The sequence below is a fragment of the Aspergillus viridinutans genome (assembly GCF_018404265.1).
Source record: "Aspergillus viridinutans IFM 47045 DNA, scaffold_15, whole genome shotgun sequence".
Taxonomy (NCBI): Eukaryota; Fungi; Ascomycota; class Eurotiomycetes; order Eurotiales; family Aspergillaceae; genus Aspergillus; species Aspergillus viridinutans.
Window position 1 is genome coordinate 225,296 of NW_025091231.1, and position 24,241 is coordinate 249,536.

At 43.8% G+C, this 24,241-nt stretch overlaps 6 protein-coding genes across 6 annotated transcripts; all 6 read left to right on the forward strand.

Annotated features, from left to right (window-relative positions):
• Positions 1-11: 11 nt before the first annotated feature.
• Positions 12-1,503, forward strand: Aspvir_003420 (putative nuclear envelope protein Brr6; the record flags this gene model as incomplete). The annotated part of the gene is made up of 3 exons (XM_043275004.1): positions 12-126; positions 184-1,091; positions 1,150-1,503. The coding sequence occupies 3 exons, from the start codon at positions 12-14 to the stop codon at positions 1,501-1,503; spliced, it is 1,377 nt and encodes a 458-aa protein (XP_043130939.1).
• An 896-nt stretch (positions 1,504-2,399) lies between these two features.
• Positions 2,400-4,078, forward strand: Aspvir_003421 (trehalose-6-phosphate synthase; the record flags this gene model as incomplete). Its single annotated transcript, XM_043275005.1, has 5 exons — positions 2,400-2,694; positions 2,766-3,132; positions 3,183-3,556; positions 3,627-3,969; positions 4,030-4,078. The coding sequence occupies 5 exons, from the start codon at positions 2,400-2,402 to the stop codon at positions 4,076-4,078; spliced, it is 1,428 nt and encodes a 475-aa protein (XP_043130940.1).
• Positions 4,079-8,829: 4,751 nt separating this feature from the next.
• On the forward strand, positions 8,830-10,355 carry Aspvir_003422 (uncharacterized protein; the record flags this gene model as incomplete). Its single annotated transcript, XM_043275006.1, has 4 exons — positions 8,830-9,109; positions 9,162-9,379; positions 9,454-9,694; positions 9,745-10,355. The coding sequence occupies 4 exons, from the start codon at positions 8,830-8,832 to the stop codon at positions 10,353-10,355; spliced, it is 1,350 nt and encodes a 449-aa protein (XP_043130941.1).
• A 3,295-nt stretch (positions 10,356-13,650) lies between these two features.
• Aspvir_003423 (cutinase family protein) lies at positions 13,651-14,417 on the forward strand (the record flags this gene model as incomplete). Its single annotated transcript, XM_043275007.1, has 3 exons — positions 13,651-13,818; positions 13,878-14,095; positions 14,150-14,417. The coding sequence occupies 3 exons, from the start codon at positions 13,651-13,653 to the stop codon at positions 14,415-14,417; spliced, it is 654 nt and encodes a 217-aa protein (XP_043130942.1).
• Positions 14,418-15,825: 1,408 nt separating this feature from the next.
• Positions 15,826-17,815, forward strand: Aspvir_003424 (amino acid permease; the record flags this gene model as incomplete). The annotated part of the gene is made up of 8 exons (XM_043275008.1): positions 15,826-16,006; positions 16,057-16,168; positions 16,214-16,340; positions 16,399-16,556; positions 16,606-16,785; positions 16,838-16,932; positions 16,983-17,354; positions 17,403-17,815. 8 exons carry the CDS (start codon positions 15,826-15,828, stop codon positions 17,813-17,815), a joined length of 1,638 nt encoding a protein of 545 aa, XP_043130943.1.
• Positions 17,816-18,932: 1,117 nt separating this feature from the next.
• On the forward strand, positions 18,933-19,396 carry Aspvir_003425 (extracellular guanyl-specific ribonuclease RntA; the record flags this gene model as incomplete). Its single annotated transcript, XM_043275009.1, has 2 exons — positions 18,933-18,947; positions 19,007-19,396. 2 exons carry the CDS (start codon positions 18,933-18,935, stop codon positions 19,394-19,396), a joined length of 405 nt encoding a protein of 134 aa, XP_043130944.1.
• Positions 19,397-24,241: the final 4,845 nt, after the last annotated feature.

Sequence of the window (24,241 nt, forward strand, 5' to 3'; positions counted from 1 at the left end):
TAGCAATCAAGATGGAGAAACGGTCAGCAGAGAGTCCGATGGACTTTGAGTGGCAGACAAGAGCACCCGGGGACGTCACATCACCCTTCTACCAGCTCAGCATCCAACATGACAATCAGAAAAAGCGTGCGTCTTCCGCCGTTATCCTGTTATAGAACCTTTGAGTATCTGACCTGAAGATAGGCCCTCACAGGATCTTCGATTCGCCTCAAAAGAAAGAAATCCCGGCTCTGCGAGCGCCGAATTCCCAGCCTTTCCTCTTTTCCCAGAACCCGTCTCTCCCATCTTCAAAGAACCCCAAGGCGCTTCTCGGACAGTCAGCATTCACAACACCGCGCAAACTCGACTTGGACTTTTCTTCCGGAGCCGAGAACATGTCGTCTCCCGAGAACGCGGACAACGAGGATACACCCGAGCAGCCCGAGAAAGCAGGACATCGGAACTCCCTATTTGGCATGTACGGCAAGTTCGCGCCTAGTGCCGGACGCGGCGAGATTCCCAGATTGAACCATTATTCCAACGCGCTGGCGAGACGGGTGCAGAAGCGACGTCGGCGGGACAAGGTGCTTGGGTTGCAACTACGGAAGGAGGAAAGTGATGATGACAGCGATCGGCCGAGCAGCAGTGAAGGGAAAGTGGCTGGCAGGAAGAACTCAAAACAAAAAGAGGGACAGGAAGGAAAGTCTACGTCGCGGTTGTCGTCGTTTTCGGAATTTTTCGCCTTGCTCGAAGCGCATCCCAACGTCCCCAGCATTCTGTCATGGTGGGCTCAGTTGGTGGTGAACTTGTCGTTGTTCTCGCTCGCGGTTTACGTGGTGTTCGGGTTTGTGTCGGCGATCCGTGCCGAATTTGAGCAGGCTGCGGAGGAAGTGTCTGATACAATCCTGGCTGAGATGGCTTTTTGCGCGAAGAGCTACGTGGACAACAAGTGCGCTGGTGGAGAGCGATTACCGGCCTTGGAGACTGTATGCGAAAACTGGGAACGCTGCATGAACCGGGACCCGGCCAAGGTTGGACGTGCCAAGGTGTCGGCTCATACGATGGCTATCATCATCAACAGCTTTATTGATCCTATCAGCTGGAAGGCAATTGTACGTAGTCCGCTCACTCTGTTCCCTTACCAGTAATAAGCTGACCGCTTATACGCAGATGTTCTTCCTTGCTACCATCTCGACTGTCACCGTTGTCAGCAACTGGTCGTTTCGCTCCTTCAGAAACCGCTTCAACCAGCATGAGTATGCACCTCCGGCACCGACTTTCTCTCGACAGCCGTCCGGCCAACACCACCCGCCAATGCCGTCGTCGCAGTATCCTTTTCAACATACTCCAGGGCTTGCCTACGATGACCACTCTCAGGGACATATTCCGAACCTTGACAACAAGCCAGAGGTGCCCTTGATGCTTGAGCATCCGCAGATGGATTTCGTGACGGAACGGAGCCGTGATCGCGAGAATAACATGCGCACCCCAAGTCCTGTCAAACGGAATCGACATTTTTCATGAGACTTCGTCTTCCTTCCCTTATTTTTCCTTCTGGTATTTATTTGTTTAACTAAACGACCTTTTCTTTTTGGATACAGAATTGCATTAGCCGGTGGATTCCTTTGCGTCGATGGTTATACATTCAACACTTACGACGTATACTCTTTCCTTTCAATTTTCTTTGTGCTTGAGGAATACTTGAGTTTGGCGGCGCCCACTGTGAGGAAGGCGAGGTATTGCATAGTGTCAGGCTCAGGAGTTAAGTAGGTGCTTCATGCCCAAGGGAACGGAACTTTCCACCGTATCATATCGTACATAATTTCTCTAGTCTCCCATACCTCCACGCCTAGTGAACTAGAGTAGCAACTGACCGTGAATAGATGAGGATCACCGTCTACGTTCTCATCTGACCCCCCTAAGATGATCCTAGTATGACGCCGAACTCTGACTCTGAGTAAATAACCAACCAGGTCACATAAAATGGTCAGCTCTGCCTTCAAGGGCAGTTATTTCTTCTCAACTGGATAGTTCTGACTGCTACGAGGCTCATGCGGCATCAAACAAGCAACTGCGGCCCTGTAGCTGGTCGTTCGTTCCTAGCCCTTCCCCCTCTGTGCGGAACTCTGTTCCGGACAGCAGAAAAGTTATAAGGTACACAAGTACGTACAGGAACTGAGATGCGGCCGAATGGCTGCATAGTCGCCTCAATTCTTGTAAGATGTTTTTCATGCTGACGTATCGCGATCTATGTGTAAACGGCTCTATGGCAGGGGAGTGTGGTTTGAACTGTTTAAAAATACCCTCATTAGTCTCGCTTCATTGCATCGCTCTTAGGAAGTAGACGTGCCTTATCATTTCTGTTCCTTAACGATATAACGACTTTTATAAAGCAGGAAAAGAGTCAACCAGCATCAAAAATGGCGCCCGACAGTTCGCAAGGGAAACGCAACCTTATCATTGTTTCGAATCGCCTTCCTGTTTCGGTCAAACGCACCGATGGCTCATATCAGTCTAGTCTGTCTAGCGGTGGCCTGGTCACATCGCTATCTGGATTGACCAAATCCACCGAATTCCGTTGGTTCGGTTGGCCTGGTCTTGAAGTTGCCGAGAAAAGGGACAAAGAGTTAGTAAATCAGAGTCTAGATGAGCATAATGCCGTCGCGGTCTTCCTGGATACGAACCTAGCGAATGAGCACTACAACAAGTTCTCAAGTAAGTGAGCAAGTCTTTGATTATGTCACGCCTGTCGTTCCTTCCTAACTTACTGTTGTTTTCCCTCGCAGACTCAATCCTTTGGCCTATCCTCCACTACCAGTCAGGGGTCGTCTACGACGATGGTCCATGGCAGGCCTACAAGCGCGTCAATGAGCTGTTTGCGGATGCTGTAGCCGAGGCAGCTACAAAAGGGAGCTTGATTTGGGTTCACGACTATCATCTCATGCTCGTCCCGAAGCTTCTGCGTCAGCGGCTCAACAGAGACAAACCATGCGCCATTGGGTTCTCCTTACATACGCCGTTTCCGGCAGGGGATTTCTGGAGAGCACTGCCTGTTCGAAATGATTTGCTCGAGGGCATGCTGGCGAGTGACCTGATCGGATTCCACACGGACGAGTACAAGTCAAACTTTATCCAGACTTGTGCTCAGGTTCTGTAGGTGGCCTATCCGCGAAACCATAGGTTACATTCTGATAAAAGAACAGAGGTGCTCGAACAGAAATTCCCGGCCGAATCCAGTACAAGGATCGATTAGTCGAGACGGATAAGTTTATCGTCGGAATCGATCCACAAAAGTTCAAGGATACGTTGCAGAAACAAGAGGTGCAGGATCGGATCAAGCAGCTGGAGGAGAAATACAAGGGGATCACGGTCATCATTGGAGTGGACCGACTGGACTATATCAAGGGTCTTACGCAGAAACTGAAGGGATACGACTACTTCCTGGATCGTCACCCAGAGTTGAGGAATAAAGTTGTCTTGATACAGGTCGCTGTCCCGAGTCGCGAGGATGTCAAGGAATACCAGGAGTTGGAGACAGAGTTAAGTACGATGGCAGGGAAGATCAACGGGAAACATTGTATGTACAAGTCCTATTCTATTAGTGAGCGAGTCAGTATACGGATACTGACCTATGTGATCCTCAACAGCCACTCCCGATGGAATCCCCCTCCTCTACATGCATCGCTCTGTTCCCTTCACCGAGCTTACGGCATTATACTCCATCGCTGATGCTTGTCTTCTTACATCTACTCGTGATGGAATGAACCTCGTGTCTTTCGAATACGTTGCCTGTCAGGAACAGCGGCATGGCGTCCTAGTGCTCTCTGAATTCGCGGGAGCAGCCTCCTTCATGAAAGAGGGAAGTATCAGTTTCCATCCAGCAAACACAACAGAACTGGCAGACGCCGTCTATAAAGCTGTGACGATGGGCGAGGACGAGAAGAAGAAGAAATACGAGTATCTCAGGAACTTTATTGAGACTAACACCAGGTGAGTCTGTCTCTATCTGATAAATCTAATAAGGTCCGCTGTCCGCTGAACAAACTTCAGTGCTCGATGGGGGGAAACGTTCATCGACAGGCTGTCCAAACACATCTAAAAGTGTTGATGTAGAATTGACGTAGTATAATTTGGCTCTGTAACAGTCAATTACTGTAAAGTACAGTTTTGTTCTCCATTTTCTACTAGAATGTACGACTCCTGCGAGAATATATGATACACTTTAAGGTTGAATTCAAGCAACAGGGGGGCAGATACTTGGATCCATGGAACTACTGTTTGCCCCCGTACTTTTCCCCGCGTATAGTTCTGTACACAGTTTTCCAAACAGATAAAGCCTGGCTGCATTGTAGAGAAGCATCTGGAGACTATAGTGCAGGCAGCTCTCAGAAGAAGTTGATACTATGAGCACTAGAGCTTGAATAAATGCAATAACTAAGGCTAATGTAGAGAACAGAGAAAATTATACAAGCACATTGTCAAGAGGTCTCTCTCCGGAGAGAGGTCAAAGTTCGGTATTCTCAGTCTGGACCTCTTTCGGACCTCTCTCTGCTGGAGTATCAGGATGGTAAGCAGATTTCTGCCTAACCTGAACCACGAATCCAATGCTGGACAAGTCATAAGCTTGAGAAAATTTGACGTCGATCCAGTGGATACTCCCCCAGCCTTCTCTTGCATTCTCTGTAGCTGGCAGCCGGTTTCGCTCTTCACTGAAGCAGACAAGTGAATAACTCGAAGGCTGTAGCAGGTCCACGACTAAAATTCGCGTAGTTCCTGGCAAGTTCCACGTTCTCTGACGGCTAGACAGTGGATACTTCTCCCGGAAGCGCTTGATTCCTGATGGGGTGACTGGGGGAGTGGCAGGTTTTGCCGGGGGAGCAGTGAATAACTTCAACTCGATGGGTCTTCAACCATGGTCAACCACCATGATTCCCTGCCTGCCACCACAACTTGAGTCACAATTCGTCATCCGATTCTGCTTCCAGATCAGTCTGCAAGCGACGACAGTGAATATCTCTCGCTTAGCTAGGCGAGAGTTAGTGTGATTCTGTCTCCCTCCCCAGGGTATAAATACCCCCTTCTTCCCTCTCCAACTTCTTCTCCTCTTTCTCTCTCTCTCCTTCTCTTCTTCAACTCTCACCTTCTCTCTCAGCAGCATCTGCTCTCTCTTCTTCTTCTCTTTTCATCTTCCTCCTGCCTCATGCAACCCTTCGATCGAAGACAAGTGTCTGCTTGTCTGTGTTGAACAACACTTGACTCTCTTGAGAATGATAGAAGCTAGGTCCCCCACCTCAAACGCTCTTTTCTTTGTTTTTGCCCTTTCACATCTTTCCCCCTTCCCCTCTGCCTGAGAAAGTGAACATCCTGCTGGCTCCTCGCTTCCCTGTGGAAGTGTGTTCTGGTTTGTTGTGGACGAGAGTTGGAGTCACTTAAGGGAGTTGCCGAAGCGATATAGTACGCTCTCCCAGGCCTCAGGGCAACCTGAGTAACCTTGTGCTCCGTACGGCTCAATACGACTCTGCTTCCGATCACTGCATGCTTTCGTTGGTTGAGTACGCCCTACACCAAAAGAGTGCTGTTGACCATGCCCGGGATACAACGTTTCGGCGCCGGCCATCTGTATCACAGTCTCTGGGGAGAGATTTCAACTGGCCCCTTGGAAGAAGAGAGCTCAGTCAAGTACTTGCTGGAGGTTTTACTCTCTCGCCTTCCATGTATCAAGGACAGTTGCTTGCTCGTGGCTCCCCCATCTTCTGCCCTACCTATGCACCTCCCCTGTCATCATCCCCCTTAACCCCCCTAGCAGTCGGTTCAACCGGCTGATAGTTTTACAAACCTTCTAGGAGCGCCCGACGAACCGAGACTCGACTCACCGAACTCAACAAAAGGAACTTGTGGGAGGAGTGAGGGAGTGAGAGGGGGTGTTGGTCTTGTCTTTTCTTTTGTTTACTCTCTGTTGTTTCATGTATCTTCCATTGTACTGCAAATGAACTTATTCAACCATTCCAAAGTATACTACTGAGATGTAGCAATATAAACACTTGCTTGTGTTTCTATATGCTTCTTGTTTGTCAGTATCTTTCTGTAGCAGGTACGTACATAGTTGCTTCTGCTGTAGTTGATTCATGTATGCGGTGCTGTCTAACTATTTGTTTTCCCAGTCGTACCTGCCTTCCTTCATATGTTCTATCATACTACAACTAGATGCAGGGTCCTACTTACATATGTGGCTCTCTTCTCTTCAAGCTCTTTGTGTGTAAGCTTAAGCTGATGCTTTTCAGGTGGAATACCTCTGCATTATGATGGCAACTGCCGCCGAGCGCGTCCTCTTCATTGTCAACACAGAGACAATCCCAGGCTTAAGAAGAGTATTCTTATTCTTGTTGATTATGCACCTCTGCTAACGTCTCATGGTTAACTTCTAGATGCGTCTAGCTTTGCTAGCGAGGCGACATGTTATGAATTGACAACATCTTGTTGTGTGAGCTATAGGCTTATTGATGCGACCGTCTCCTTCTCGAACCCTCTACAGAAAACGGAAAGGCAACGTACACCTTTGCTCTACTCGACCAAGACCTAAATGCATATTTGTTGCGTGCTGCTGGCTTGCGGGTCATCCTCGGCTCCTCTACGTTTGCGTGAGAGGGATATTATGCTTAGTGATGCCTCCGAGGTGAGCTGGCTCAGGTATGTGATCTAGAAACGGTACTGCATGGATGGTAGCTCATGGACTGACCGAATTCTTACTAGGTTCGAGGCGTAAACTGTCGCGAATTACCTTCGTTTTGTTTGCTTTAGCGAAATCGTTACCGGGCGCGCATATCTACACCACTTCGATAGGGCAGAAGTTGGAGAGATCCGAATGTGCCAGTGCAGTACGAGACAGAACGCAGGGCGAACGAAGAGTCTGAACTACTCCATCAAGGGTCTTGGTAGTGAGCCTTCTCCAGATAATTTGGAATTGTGTGCCATCTCATTATACTCTTTGTTTGTGTGAAGGCTTTTCGACGAGGATCAGCGCCATTTCTTTGCAGATGGCTGATAGAAACAATGCTGCGATATCCAGCTTTAGTTCTTAATGAAACATGCCCCAAACCACCGAGATCAAGAATCCGGTTGTTGATGAGGTTCTGGATGATTGCCAACAAGTTCTAAAAGCATAAGAAAAATTACAGTCGGACGAGAATTTCTTTGTTCTCCTCGTTCTTGTCAATAGGCATCTTCATGTAGCAATATTTGGGCAGTATGAACTATCTCATTCTTACTGACAGATGTCTAGTTTGACACAGATTTCGTCTCTTCTGTCCATGAAAAGTGTGTCACTCATCGATCGCTCAGCTGTGCAGGTTTCCGGATTTCTGTTGCTCAGCTGTCTTCTCAGAATGGTTTGGGCTCTCCTTCCTTCAAGACACTCTCCAGACAATACTCTGCATGTGGCTCCAGTGATTGGGAATGAGTACAATAGGCTGACGATACTGAGCAGGTACATCTGCTGCATTGTGTTTAGCTATATATGCGACTGCCCATAGCAGCTTCAGAGGAATGTCCATATGAAAAGCTACGAGGATGGTAAGCTGCATATAAAATGCTTGTATTTTGCTGATGGTTCCTGTCACTGTTTTATTGATTATGCTAATAAGTCTTGAACTGATTCACCAGGCTAAAGCATGATCCCGACGAAAGTGTCGTGCAGATGACACAGCACAACCCATCCTATAACGTAACAACGCGAGCGATCTTATCATACCTTGCCAGTATGCACAGCCCTCCGTCGCGGACAATCTTGATAAGAGCCGGACAGTCGCTCAAGCTCGCCTCTTGGCTTGTCTCAGTCCTAGACAAGGCGGCATTCCCTGCCATTACCCCGGTTCTTGGTGCGCCCCCGGAGATTCGATGAGTTGGAGGGCCGACCTTCGAGGGTGACGCTGAGAAGGAGAGCATCTGCTTGGAATTCCAGTCTCCTGTGTTCGTATGTCCTAATCTTTGGTAGGATTTCATCATTGACTATCCCATAATAATCATGGAACGGGATATGGAGTCTCTCTGTGTACGGGGCTTATCGGGGGACCGTCGGGGTACTCTGCAACAAGAGCCTGACTTGCCAAGAATGACATACTCAGATTGCATATATAGCAGATATTGTTAGCCTCGAGTGACCCATTGCTGACTCGCTGAGGCCCCGTCTCTGCCAAGGCAAGGTGTGAAGGGGTCTCGTGATTGTGAGAGGAAGGAAAACTGACAAGGTTCTTGCCCATCAAAGGAAAGATCTTCATATTGTCCGGCATAACGGTACCCTGGATATGTCTTGTCTAAGTTCATTATGCAGAGCGTTGATTGGGTAACACTTAGGAAGGCCAAGCTTGCCGAGCCAGGCCGTCATATAGCTAAAGGATTGGTGGTCCAACCAGCATGATTTCAAAGTAAGAAGGCGCATTATCATTGCAACCCAAGACTCTCCACGTCCTTGTATTGCATAGGGAAGATATCCCGCTGATCATTCACATTTTGCTTTGCTTTATACGACCTTATCTGCTGAATGTGGGGTATCCACTATCAATACCGCCGTCTATGTCCGTCGGCCAAAGCTCAATCCAGTGTTTGTGAATAATATCCCTCTTAGGGACCTTCCCAAAAGCGCAACGCGTGAATACTTGGCGAAGGAGAGGCGAAGGAGGCAGATTCACAAATTCCTTGGCGAAGCACGAGGTGATGATTCACAAATGCGTTGCATTATATGGCAGGCGAGGAAGCCAACTATAAAAGCCGGGCAGACGGCAGGATCTGCTTCTGAACTTTCATCATTCTCAGAGCGTCATTGCTGATACGCAGAGAAAAACATATCTCGACAACATGAAGATAACAGCGTTCTCACTGTTGTCCCTGGCTTGTGCCGCTGCGGCCTCCCGAGAGGGGGAGGAGGCCATGGACCGCCTCATGTCTGTCAAGATCGAGCAGAGAGAGAGATTCAGGGCTGAAGGTCTATTCAACGCAAACCAGTATCCTGATCTGGGAAGCCAGAAGTGCGTCAATGGAAAAGCAGGAGAGTACTCGTGTGAGAATGTCGACCTTCTTGGCTTCCTCAGTCATCAGGCTATGGGCAGCAAGACCCGTGAGGGCAATGACATCTGGGGTATGCTTCCTGACTGAGAATATCTCCTACAAGGCTCACCAAGAATCTGTAGGATGGACTTCGCCTGATGGCCGAGAATTTGGCATCATTGGTCAAACCGATGGCACCGCTTTCGTTGAAGTGCATGCAGATGGGAGCCTCGACTACGTCGGACGGCTGCCAACTCAGACAGAGTCTAGCGTGTGGAGAGACATGAAGGTTATTGGTGACCATGTCTACATTGGATCGGAGGCCCCTGGTCACGGGCTCCAGGTGTTTGATCTGAAGAAGGTGTGTCGAGTGATACTTACCCCAACCGTCTTGTTTCGAGTATGGATAGCTGATTTTGTATGCGGCATTGCTAGCTTCTGGGCACGAGTGCTAGTAAACCTACCACGTTCTCGCTTTCCAGCGATCTCAAAGCCTGGTACAACGCTTTTGGGAGCTCTCACAATATTGTTGCTCACGAGGAGACGAACATGATCTATGCAGTTGGAACCACCAGGTCTCTTAGCTGCGCCGGAGGCCTGTGGATGGTGGATGTTTCCAACCCCGCGAAGCCAACGTCGCCCGGCTGTGTGAACCAGGATGGCTATGTGCATGACGGTAAGCCGTTGCTAGGACTGATCGTTGCGTGCCCATGTTAACAATCACAGCACAATGTGTCATCTACAAGGGACCCGACACGAAGTACAACGGACGCGAGATCTGCTTCAACTACAACGAGGATTCGCTAACCATAGTCGATGTCACCAACAAGAAATCCCCGGTGCAAATCTCCAAGACTCCCTACGCTGGCTCTAGCTACACTCATCAGGGCTGGGTTACCGACATGGAGAACATGTCGTATCTGCTGCTTGATGATGAGCTCGACGAGGTGGACAAGACCGGGGTGGCCGCCAACGGGCATACTACAACTTATATTTTCGACATCCGCAATCTTGCTAAACCCAAGCATTCTGGCACTTACCAGTCCCCCGTCAAATCGATCGACCACAACCAATACGTGCTCAACGGCCTCTCCTACATGTCGAACTACGGCAGTGGCCTGCGCATCGTGGATGTCAAATCCGTCGCGCAGGATCCCACTGGTTCGCAGTTCAAGCAGGTCGGCTTCTTTGACTGCCACCCTGCTGATGATGCCGAAGGTGGCAAGGTTGAGTTTGTTGGAAGCTGGAGCGTTTATCCTTACTTCAAGAGCGGCAACATCCTCCTGAACAGCATTGAACGGGGTGTTTTCTCTTTGAAGTACACCGGCCCGAAGTGATGACCAGTTGATTGCCTTATGGATCTGGACACTTTCATGATTGGGAAGTGTCATTAATGACCTGAATGAAATGAATTCAATACATCCACTATCCACGACTAGACGTAAATTAAAAAAAATAAGTCTTATCCAGGGTAGAATAAGCCTTTGAAGATGCGCCGGGCTGATATAGCTACAACTTTGCATCACGTAAGTAGTCTAATGGATTGATATTCGTGAATTGGCAATGGTTACAGCGATGAGGGAGCCTCTTGCAAGTCGACAAGCGTTCATACAATGCTGTACTTGGAGAAGTTCTTACACATCGAGGGTCGATGAGAGCGCAAGGTACTCCGTGGGAAAAATCTTTCAGACTCGAGACTTGAAGCAAAGAGCGAGTATTCCGATCGTTGCACCGTCATATGACATTTAAAAAATTCTTCAGGGTAATTAGGGACTAGGGCTGATAGATATCCAACTGAAAAAAATGCGAAGGCACCCTTCTAAGTATTGCTTGAATGAATACAGAAATCAAATCTGCGCCAAAGGCCTTGCAAAATCCTAATGTTTTACCTTGATGGTCTCAGAGGTAGTGCAAGTCTGTGTTATGCTTTTCTACATAGTGCAGCCTTCATACTGATATTGCTTACTGGGGTCCTCTCCCTGTGTGTTTACTTTTGCTCAAGAGAAGCCGGGTCGAAACCGAGAACTGCTCCTACTTATCAGTCGCGACCTTCCAAAATCTCTCGAATGAGACACACTGCTGAAAACTGCCTGTCTGCGATCAGCGTTGAACTTAGGTGGTTTTAGGTAAGATTTCCGCTAATCTACTCCCGATTGCTTTACATTGTGGTGTCACTGCCCTACTAACCTCTAAATACTTGAGCTCAAACCGAAGCCCGCATACGATCAGAACCGAAGTCACCATACGAAAGGATACGATCATATACTTTCCAATTCCATATACCCTGACGTCTATGAGATATTCCGGTCACCGGATGGCCACAGTCAAAGAAATTTGAGCCCATCTGCTGTTTCTGTTGCTGATGATCGCACAAGGCTCATTCGGTTTGAAGATGAAAGCCACGCCTATCAAGAGGCTTAATACGAGGGAGGCTAGATGCCAAGTCTAGCTGCGATTGCAAGCCTGTCACTAATGTGAAGGCTTGGTGGTGCGCGGCCAAGTATCTGGCAGAGATAGGACCCTGGGGGAAGGCTAAGACTGTTCTTGAGTGTGGACTGAATATCGAGGGGAAGACCGCTGGGTGTGGGAAGGAACTGAGGATGTTATTAGAGGACGGTTAGCAGAGTCTGCAAAAGCAGAGTGTGATATTTGACTCACAATGAGCACTGGATCGTTGAAGTGCGGTATGTGTCTTTCGTTTGAGCTGGCTTTATTATCTTCTCCTTTTAGTTTGCAGATGCTGTCTGAAGTGCGATTCATGGTTGTTCCTGGCTTAATGGGATGATGTGTTTATATTCTTGACTGATACTCAACATAGAATATTACGTCGTGCAGGAAGTTTAAGCTCTAGAGGCTGATGGGATCCCTATAGGTCTGGCGCTGTAAACCACTACCTCCCACTCCATGCCTGACCCAGTTACTGTAGCGATACGTCCCAACAAGGACCTCGCCATTGGAAAGAATTTACCAGAAGTAGTCTGACGCAGCAATAATATCCCTATTATGTAAATACTTCCTTCCATCTTCATCGCGTTTTATCATCAAAGCTTACATCTACTGCATTGTGGTCATCTTCGAAGGGAACATATCTGAATCTGTCTCGTCTAGACGTATTGCTCTTGCTGGATAGTCAGCCATCTCCTATGTAATTTATCCAGCAATTCCGGCTACTGATGAGTATCTATAAAATGAACGCTCGTGGTCCGTCCAGCCAAGGGGCTCTCTTTTGCAAAGGCCAAATACATCCACCTAGAAGGGACTAAGGGGGGATATCTGTACCTTGAGCAGGGAGCACCAATATCTAGGACTATTCAACTGGTAGTATAATTGTATAGACTGTACACACGATCTGCTACGGAAATAACCAGTTTTGAGACGCCAGTATCAATTCCATGTTCTTAAGAGATTGAAAAGACGGAATATCTCGCAACAGCAATAGTTGGACCGCAAATATACGGTAACAGGACTTGCTGGGATGAAGAGAGAATCAAAAGCTTTACTAATAATTCTCCATACTTGTGACTAAATGATGGCCGAGTCGACCACAGTAGACAGGCACAGCTCTTGTTACTGGCCGTAGATAAAGATGGAGCTATTATGTTTACCTAGATAGAGCACATCTAGAAGCAATAGTTTCTTTTTCACATGTAGCAAGCCTATCTTCCTTAATCAGTCACGTAAGGCTTTGAGTCATCGCAAATCTGACGGAGCTCGGCAGGGAATAGATATCCCTCATACTACCTCTCTAACATTCTACGGATAGAAGTGGAGGAATCGCTCTAATTTTCCGTTACCAACCCAATGGGAAACATCTCCGAAATTCAATTTAAGGCAGAGCCGTTTTGCGGAACCAGAAACAGACCGTGATCTCGAATTTAAGTCAAGGTACACTTTAAATTGGGCCACTGTGAGTCCCGCACGGAACCATGGGATGACATGGAACTAAGTGATCCTACAACTCGTGGTCAGCACCTCGGTTCCGCAAGAGTCCCCATGCTGAATCTGTCTCACGACCACGAGTCACGAAACTACATTGATCGGGCATTGCATGTAACTTGACTCGGATGTTGCAATGCATTTCGTTACCCCACACACGAAGATGCGAAAGAATCCGGCAATTCAGGCGATAGAGTTCAGCCACAGTATGGGGTAAAAGGTACCCGGTCCAATCAGGGTTGCTAGTAAACCTCACGGAATCACGGATACGTGGGAAATACTTGAGACTTTGAGGTCTGATGATCCCCCCTACTCTGCATTGTAGGATCTAGGCCCAATCATCTGCAATAGTCCCGAAGTGTCTCAGCGAAGTTTTCCCGAAACACTGCAATCCTGAGACTTGCCGACAAGCTTAGCTCAAGCCCTAACCACGAGACGCCTGTAGATCCACGGTTCTTCCCTTGACTATCTGAGATGCCTCGGGTCGGCAGTTGATGAAGATAAGGTCCTGAAAGGCTTCCGATATGCATCCTTCGGGAGTGCATCCAAATATGGGCGTGCTGAAGGGATATAAAAGCGCGTGCTACGCACGGTGTTGAGTGCAGCACCAACAGCATCTTCTTCTGCCAGGTCATCAAGACTGCTCCAGTCATTTTGCCATCCCAGATCAACCCCTAGCCTGAGTTCCTCACCGACATGTCTCTGCGCTCAGTCTTCGTAGTTGCCTTGGCCACCCTGGCACTGGCGGCACCTGCCCCCCAGATTCAGGCCCGCCAAGGCATGACCTCCAACGAACTCGAGAGCGGCCCTTGTCGTGATGTGACTTTTATCTTTGCTCGAGGCTCCGTCGAGCAGGGCAACATGGTATGTCTCTCACCCAGGCGTTCACAAAAGTGAGTAGGTGACAGAGTTGACGACCTTAGGGGTTCATCGTGGGACCTGGAGTCTGCAGCTCGCTGAAAAACGACCTCGGCTCCGACAAGGTCGCCTGTCAGGGCGTGGGCGGCGCATATACCGCCCAACTAGCCCCCAACTTCCTTTCCCAGAACACGGATCAGGCATCTATCGATGCAGCCACGGATATGTTCGACCTGGCCAACACCAAGTGCCCGAATACGAAGATCGTCGCTGGTGGATACAGGTATATCCTCTACATCTGAAACGGTGAAGGCCCGCCGCTAACCTGATATAACAGCCAAGGATCTGCCGTCATAGATAACTCGATTCAAACGCTTGACAGTGGTCTGAAAGCGAAGGTCAAGGGAGTGGTCCTTTTTGGTTTCACCCGTAATGTGGTTGACAAGGGACAAATCCCAGGTTACCCCACGGACCAGACCAAGATCTATTGCGCTGTTGGCGACCTGGTTTGTGATAATACACTGATTATCACCCCGGCTCACTTGAGCTATGGGGAGGACGCAGATGATGCCGCCAGATTCCTTGCTTCAAAGGTCCAGGGTTGATCGCGGATCATGATGACAATGTCAACTGACTGGGAAAGAAGAATTGGAAGAGCTGGTCTGTCCATAATTATTTTCGATGTATCTATGAGAACAAATTTAGGAACTTGTTTAATTCACGGATGATGCAGCTGTTTGAGAGTAAATTATTTTCGGCCGTACGACTCTATTCCTTGCAAGAGCTATGGAGGCATGTGACAGAGGGAAATCTCGAGTATCGGACGTAGATGCTGACTCAATTCTCTTTGCACACATCTCTACTAAGTTTGAAACAGGAATCAACATACGCTTGCATTCACTGATAGTCCTTGTATCGAGCAACTGACACAACTTAAACACCAAATCCTTTATCTTTCAAAGAGACGCTTTTGGCTCCTTACCTCGCTTTAGCCTTCATCCACACATCCCGAGAGTGAAGTTGGCCTCAACCAGACACTGACTCATCTCGAGACGCCACAGCACATGCAGACAAGGCAAGGTAAATGATTCCTACAACTCGTAACTTGACTGAACAAGCCTTTAACTCTTACGTTAATGAATCTTGAGGAAGTTGATGTAGCTGACTTGAAGGCTAGGAGCTTAGGACTCTAGTGAATGAATACATGTGGAATAACTGCTTTACCAACCGTGAGATATATCCTCTACGAGATGTTGCACAGTTAGCCGACAGCATGCATAACCGCCATGGTGAATCGTCTGAGCGGTCGTTTCCTTACGATGCAGCACCTACAATGTTTGCGCTGCGTATATGCGATATCGCAAAGGGGTTCGAGCCGAGTCAACTATACCATGCTTCTCCACGAGAAGCTGAAGCTATGGCGCAATACATCATGATAATGGCGATCAGGGAAGGATCTTGCATACTTCGTATAACGGCCAAGATTGCTCTTGAAGGCGCCGTTATCAGTTCCGCTTCTTGGCTTTCCGAGAAGCCGACCAAGTTAGACTTGAGTGTGTAACATTGGTACGAATATTCAGTCAGGATGATATTTAATGTCACACCACTGACGTTGCATGCAGAAAAGGGAGTTATGGCATTTCGTGCGATTCGAATGTACAGAGTTGTATTCCTTCATCGACTCTCAGAAGTCCTGACTTCTATCAGAATATTGCAACTGAATGACGGCGGGGTTGAACATGTCGATAACGTGGTGGGGGCGACGATCTGGGTGATAACACTCCGCTACGAGGATATCACGACATCGCCGGCAAATGAGCGTGATTTGTCCCTGCCAATGACGACGGACGTAACCCACGTGCTTCTTGACCGAAACTGAGATTTCAGCTTAATAGTGCAGCGAGGCAGTCAAATCGTGTCTACAAAATCTCGCTCTCCCTATTTCGTCGCTCTGTCCGCGAGCCAATTCTATCAGCAAAACCAGGTAGTCCGAGAGATTGCAGGCAGCAGCCAATGGCAGCAAAATCGAACAAGGATGGAGTCACGTTTGGAACAGAAAGTCAAGCTTGGGACGAGGAAGGCTGTCGATCTCGTTTCGCGGCAACCCATGTGGGAGAAGGCCCAAATGATGTGTTTGCAGCGCCATTGAAACGACATCTGCGGTCGAGACATTTGCATATGATCGCTATTGGAGGTATGTCTCGCTTTGACACGCAAGCGAATGCACACCTAAAGTCAAGCCAGGAATTATTGGACCCGGCCTGCTGGTGGGTTCGGGCAATGCCCTCGGCAAGGGCGGTCCAGCTGGCGTGTTGGTCAGCTTTTCTCTGGTTGGTATCATAGTTTTCTTCGTCATGTAAGTTCTAGCCGAATCTCTAAATAACCATGGCTGATGAGCTAGGCAATCGTTGGGCGAAATGGCTACACTCATTCCGGTAACTGGCTCCTTTACCGAATATGCGCAGCGTTTCATCGATGACTCTCTTGCTTTTGGGTTAGGATGGGCTTACTGGTATCTATGGGTGACGGTAGGCCGACCTTGCTCTTCTAGTGTGAGTCTGTGACAGTCAGTCCTGACCAATTTAGGTCCTTGCCAATGAATACAATGCCATCTCGCTTGTTATAGGATACTGGACTGATGCAGTACCTCAATGGGGTTGGATACTCATATTTTGGTTCCTATTTCTGGGTCTGTCTAATCTAGGCGTTTTGGCCTATGGCGAGATGGAATTTTGGCTATCATTGTATGCTTCCCGCGGATCTCCCTACGTGCATTTGATTGACTATTACTAGAATCAAAATAGTGGCCCTCATTGCGTTCTTTATACTGGCGATTTGCATCAGTACAGGAGGGATAGGCCCTCAGCCAATTGGATTCAAGTACTGGCATGACCCCGGGCCGTTTGCAGACTCTATCAATGGAGTTGCTCGAACTTTTGTCGTTGCTGGAACGTTATATGCAGGAACAGAGATGTAAGTCAGACACTTGAATTACAGACGTGAAGTACCCGTGTTGATGGCATAGGGTTGGCATTACTGCAGGGGAATCGGCAAATCCACGCAAAGCTGTCCCGACAGCCATCCGCCAGGTGTTCTGGCGGATTCTGATTTTCTATATCGGTGAGAAAAAGTTATCAACTAACTTAGATTCCGTCTACTGACTGCTATAGGAACAATGTTCTTCATCGGAATCCTGCTTCCGTACAATGACAAGCGACTACTGGGCTCAAGCTCCAATGCAGCAAGCTCTCCCTTGACAATCGCATTGACGGATGCTGGTATTTTGCCTGCAGCTCATCTGATCAACGCGCTCATTGTGATCAGCGTCATATCTGCAGGAAACGGTTCCCTCTACGTAGCGTCTCGGACTTTGCTCTTCATGGCTCGTAATGGCAAAGCACCTCGATTCATCGGACGCACCAATAGAGCGGGGGTACCCTGGGTTGCGTTGATATTCTCCAACCTCTTTACCTGTATTGTGTTCCTGACACAGTCTTCGGGGGCCGGGAAAATCTATTCGGCATTGATTACTTTGTCCGGTGGTAAGTTGACTTCTCGTCCTCCGATTCTTCTCTGTTAACGAGTGACAGTGGCGACATTCATCGTCTGGGCCGTAATCGGAATCTGCCATATTCGCTTCCGTCAAGCCTTGGTCGTGCAGGGAGAGGATCCTGCGAAACTGCCCTTTAAGGCGTGGCTGTATCCGTGGGGCACATACTTGGCCGTCGCACTGAACATCTTCCTAGTATTCTTCCAAGGATACACGGCGTTTTTAAATCCCTTCAGCGCGGATGATTTTGTGATCAACTATATATTGCTTCCTGTGTTTGCCATGTTTGTTTTGAGCTATAAGTTCTGGCACAAGACTAGGTGGGTGAAGCTAGAAGAGATGGATATCTGGACAGGTAGGAGGGAGTCACCAGACGGAGATGAGGCGGATGAACCGCAAGTCAAGAAACAGAAATCATGGTGGTCTCGAGTATCGGCCGTTGTCATTGGTTGAAGATTTGATATAGAGTAGAATTAATCGATAACCCTTCGATCAATTAACATGCTGATGTTCTGCTTGATACTTCAGACATACCTCGGCTCCTGCTGTCGTACGCGTCAGTATCGGCCTGTAAATCCGAATAAACATAATGAAGTTATTCCACCAACAATCAGCCGTATACGAGGAGAAGTTGCAGATATCTATGCATAATTTAGAGTAGCCAGCTGGGTTCCAAAGCGGGTTGCAAATTAAGGTCTCTGATAAACCGAAGCGGTTCCATGTTAGGATGCGGGCCACGATGCCGGATTCCGTCGGAGATCCCAGTTGAAGAGCTTTTCCTGATTATTAGATTCCGAGACGATCATGCTCGCCGTGGGGAAGCGCATGGGTGAGAATGATTCTCTTGCAATGGGTTCATCGAACCGGTCTGTAGAAGAGATGAAATTCGCTCCGACATGGATCGATTCTGGTATATGAGGACCTGAATTGACGGATGGAGGATCCCCGCAAAGAACACTCAAAACCATCAGATCAACATCGTGATATCCAGCATGACAAGTGATTGGACAATCCTTGTCGAGTTATTCTGCAGACCATCGACTAGCGTCTCGGATAAGCACCGACTGATAACCTCCTCGCATCGAATCAGACCGCGCTCTGGGCCAACGGGCTCACAGCGAGGGGAATCTCCTTTCTATCCTCTGATGCTTTGGCCGCCATTCACTTCATCACGGGATGTGGACCATCCAACCACAGACACTGAGTAATCTACGATTCGCTCCGACAGAGAGACTGGACTGTTTCGAATTTCCCGCTAGGGGGCGTCGTCGTCCAGATATGATCTGTATCCTGACGGGATCGGCATCACCTCTGCCGAATCGGTTATCCAGTCTTCTTGCGGAGAGCACCGAAATGTAACCCCAGGTCGTGGTTAATCGTATTCACTATCGCGATACGCGACTGGCATGATGCTGTACAATCTACACCGTCGGGGAATCCGACGACGTCTAGAGGACCAGGAAACGAGAATATTTAAGCCTGGAATTCCCACCGGAGCTCAAAGTTTCGTACCAAGGAACACAGCTCAGATCAGATCCTCTGAAGATCCTCCACTTCCCTGTCGATCAACATGTTGTACAACAAGGTACGTCACCGACACACCCCTACACCTCGACCCCGATAAGCGTTCCACCATCCTAACAGACCAACCAGCTCATCGCCGTCGCAGCCCTGCTGCTCGCCCCTGTCCTGGCCGCCCCTACCGAAATCGAGACCCGCGCCTGCGACTACACCTGCGGCAGCCACTGCTACAGCTCGAGCGCCGTGAGCGCCGCTCAGGAAGCCGGTTATGAGCTCTACGCCTCGGACGAGACCGTCGGCAGCAACAGCTACCCCCACAAGTACAACAACTACGAGGGCTTCGACTTCCCCGTCTCCAGCCCCTACTATGAGTGGCCGATCCTGAGCTCCGGAAAGACCTACACCGGTGGCTCCCCTGGTGCGGACCGCGTTATCTTCAACAGCAATGATGAGCTGGCTGGTGTTATTACACATACCGGGGCCAGTGGAAACAACTTTGTCGCCTGCACTTAAGCTAGGGTTTAGGCGGCTGTGCTGGCGGTGGACGATCGGTTGCTCGTGTCCTTGTGTTTTAGGTTCAACGAAGAACACTTAAAATCAATTCAACGACGATCCATACTTGTGGCCAGTACATATTATTGCTTCTCCCTTCCGTTACTGAGTAGCTTCGGAGGTTGAGCAAGTCTTCTGAGAAGGTCATATATGATAAAGACGATTCCCTTGACGAATGTATATCCTCCCAGCCCTTATAGCTCTGAAAATCCCGGATAATCCGCGGAACCTGTTTCTTCTGCCTTGAGACTTCAGACATAGCTTCAACAAGGAGATATCTCTAATGCGTCTTTCACCTAGATATATAACCTTAGACCCACCCTTCTTGTGATCCATTTTCTTTTTATTGTAGTTGTCTACTATATATATGTATAAAGTAGATTTTGCAAGAAATGTTTTGCCTCGGACGGGAGGGTGAAGATACTTAGGTGCCTGAGTTGCCTCATTAAAGCCATTATGACCAGGGCCAATCGTATTATTAATCACATGATAGCCATTAGTAATTAGGATAAATGATTTGAATTAGTCAGATTCTGTAAATCAACTAATACTAAGATGATATAGAAAGCCTTTTCTAACTTACCCTTAGAGGTAATAACTACTAATCACCTAAGAAACCTCTTATAACTATCTTTAATAAGTTATAATAAATAATAAAACTTAGAACATAACTAGGTTTAATTTAGTTCAAGAATATTTTAAAATAGTTATATAATTATAATGTTTTTATATTACAATAATAATATTATTATTATTTAGAATTCAGCTAGTATTAGCAATGGATATATATAGATATAAAAGTCTCTAGGATTCTCTATAATAATAATTTATAGGATGTATATAATTAATTACTTATATATATTAGTATTAGAGAGTAATATAATAGAGGCCTATAGTATGAAAATAGATAAAGATAATTTAGGTATAATTAATTTATTATAAATAATAAAGTAAAAGGGGTGATAACTACTATAGTAAACTATTTATAACTAATATATTAATAAAGAATTTAGGCTTAGTTAATAGATAGTAAATTAGAAGAACATCCTATTAATATATAAATATAAAGAATAGTAGATAGAGGATAGGATTATATATTATATTATCTACTACTACTTATACTAGCTTATAAACTAAGATAAAAAGGAACTTACTATAGAATATATATTAAAGGTAGCATAAGATTTAAATATATTAAGTCCTATATAGAAGAATTATATCTATTAAAATCACTCTGTGGCTAGGAGATCTATTAAGATTAGTAGAGAACTAAAAGTATAGGGATATACTCTATAGTAGCTAACCTAATTAATAAGATAATCTATAGGCCTGTTATATTAATCTTTCTTATATCTAGCTATAGCCTATTATATAGAATATCTTATAGAGAATAGGCTAGCTATAAAAGATACTCTATATCTAGTCTAATTCTAAGCTCCTTAATAATAGTTATTATTAGATTATTATATTAGGCGAGTGGCATACTCTGAATTATTAAAGTATTATTATAAAATCTAGAGGAAACTAAATTAAATAACTTTAGATATTTTATATATAGTAATATAATTATATTATATAGATATAGCTTAATTATCTACTATATATCCCTTAAGTTAAAGGAGATTAACTATTATAAAGAGTCCTTATTAAAGAGGTAGGCTATAAGATAACTTAGGGTAGTATAGTCTATAAACTATTTAAATACCCTTTTAAAATATTAGTTATATAATTAACTATATAAGAGAAGACTAGAAGTAATACTTATACTTATATTTATCTATAAGGATATTATAATGTATAAGATTACTATATTTATTTATAAACTTATAAAAATATAAACTAATATAGATATTAGGTAAAGTAGCTTATTTTACCTAAGGATTATTTATATTATTTAATATTATATTAATATCTAATCTATATAGTAAAACTATAGTATACCAGAGCCTAATATACCTTAAGAAAGGATATCTAGACTGAGATCTACTACTATAATAATAAGATATTAGAATATATATTAACCCTAAATAACTGCCTGCTGAAGCTTAAGTACTAGAGTATATTATAAAGATAATATAATATTTATTAATCTTATAAATAAGGAGTAGGCATAAATTACTAATTCCTAAATCTATAAAGAAGAGTAAGGAGACTAAAGATTAGAAAGTATTATATATATCTTCTCTAAGTATAAATACTTAAACTAAGATAATAAAGTATTATAATATAGAACTAATAGTATTAATAAGATTATATACCTATTTTCTAAAAGTAACTATAATAAGTAGTACTAAGGGCTCTAAATTTAAAATTAATACTTTAGTAGAATAAATTTCTAGAAGATAGTATAGTAGGCCTCTAAGCTAGATAAAGTAAAGATTATATTATAAAATAATTTTTATAAGACCTGCCTAAGTCCCTTCTATTCTAAGTAAGGAATATTATATATATAAGTAAGATAGAGGTCTAATACTAGTATAAGAATTATAAGAGATAAGACTAATAACTTAAGGCCTAGATTCTTAAAGAATTTATTATACTAAGTCTTTCTAGAAAGCTAAAGCCTACTTTAATACTTAAGCTATATCTTAAAATAATACTATCTATTATTAATTATATTATAAGTAAGGTCTCTATAAGCAGGCTTTAGATAGTAATATAATTAATAGCTAATTCTAGCTTAATAAGAAAGATAATTAGTGTTTACTACTTACTATAGTATATTAGTAGTAAAAGCTAGTACTATTATATTAAAAAAGACTAATTTATTACCCTATATTATTTATTTCCCCTGCTAGAGTCTATAGAACTATAATTTAAATAACTTAATAATATCTGCTATAGCAGCTCTATATAGACTAAGTATTAAAGTAAATAAATTAATAAGTTTATAATACTTAGTATAGGGTAATCTAGCTAAAGAGAAGTATATTTCTTTTACTACCTAATATATATTTTAATATATTCTAAAGTTATTAATAAATACTAATATTAGGATAGATTATAGACTCTTACTAATATACTATAATATCTCTAAGTTATCTCTTCTATAAAATTAAACCTTAACCTTAGTATAGAGAAAGTATAATTATAGTATTAACTAACTTTACTTTAAATATATCTTAACTAACTACCTAATAGATACCTACCCTAGTGATAGAGGAATCCTATAATTAAGTTCTATATATATCTAGTAATAAGTATATCTATCTTTAAGTTTAAAAGTATAATCCTTAATAAGGATATAGGTATTTTAAGAGGTAAGTTTATTAATCTCTAGGAAAGCTGCTAGTAGATATAAAGATAGGATAATAGGCTAGATAGTTAAGATAATTTTATCTATATAAGATAACTATATATATTTATCTAACCTTATAAAAGTAACCCATCCAAGCCAGATTAAGAGGTTAAGCTAAGGGATCTATATAGTTAGAAATTAAATAATATCCCCTAGGAAAATAACCTAGCTATTTTCTCTATATATATACTATCTAGAGACTAAGCATACTAAAGAGCCCTATACTCTAGAATACTAAAGTTTAGTARRARAGTTAATATACTTAGCTATAYTAATATATAGCTTYTTAGTTAAGGTTAGACTATTAATAATACTAGTAAAGATCTAATTAATATTAAACTAATATTAGGTAGATAAACTTATAGTAGAGRAATTCTCTAAYTATATAGTATTCTATAGRTRCTATAGTATCTAAACCTTATAATAATAGAGTAGTAATATAGGGATTTAATCTTATAAGTATTATTTAAGTATATTAAGTTTCTATAGTAGATTCTTAACCTCTAGTATATTAAGTAAATAGAGTACTTTATATAGCTAACTATAGCTATCCTAAAATATATTTATACTCTCTAGCTAAAGTATAAGTATTAAGAGAAATAGACTAAGCTATAAGTCTATTAATATATATAGTTAGTTTAAGAAAGCCTTTTCTATAATTATCTAATATACTCTTCCTTAAAGTAATAAGATTAATAATAGTTTCTAGTAATAGTTTTAGAATACTGTCTACTATTAGTACTCTTTAGTTTAGATATAGCTATGGTTAGGGTAGTGAGCCTAGATAGGTATTAGAAAAATATAATATTATATAGTATATAATATATACTAGATACTAAAGCATAGTATTCTATATTTATAGGTATAGTTACTAAATAATAGCTATCTTATAGTTACTATATAAAGTCTAYATTAAATTTCCTTTTCTAAGGTACTATAATAATTTAGATAGTAATAAAGTAGAGATTTAATAACTATTCCCTCTACTAGTAATATATTATAAAGGTAATATTCTATATATTCTTCTCTARTATTAGTAATATTCTACTTATCTTATAATTAATATTCTTTRCCCTATTATTATCTRCTTCTAGTCTTATAAATTAAGTAGGGGAATAGCTTTAYTATTAACTATAATATATACYCTATARTTATATAAATACTTATAAGAGCTATATTAATCCCTATCCTCCCTTAAATAAGATTTATTAGATTAATTAGTATTATTATTATCTAATTCTATATTACCTACTTCTCCATTACTCTCATCTATTAGGGTTACTAGTAAGGGTGAGGGGGAGGTAAGTAGTAAGATACTTTATTTTAAATTAGTATATAATATTAGATAATTATTTAAGGTATAGTAATAATAATAAGGCTTAATAGAAAACTACTAGCTAAGAGTATATACTGAAGTTATTAAGATATATTAAATATAAGAATTAATTAATTTAACTATAAGTTAGGTAGAGACTGAGATATTAAGTTTACTAAGAGATTTAATAAAG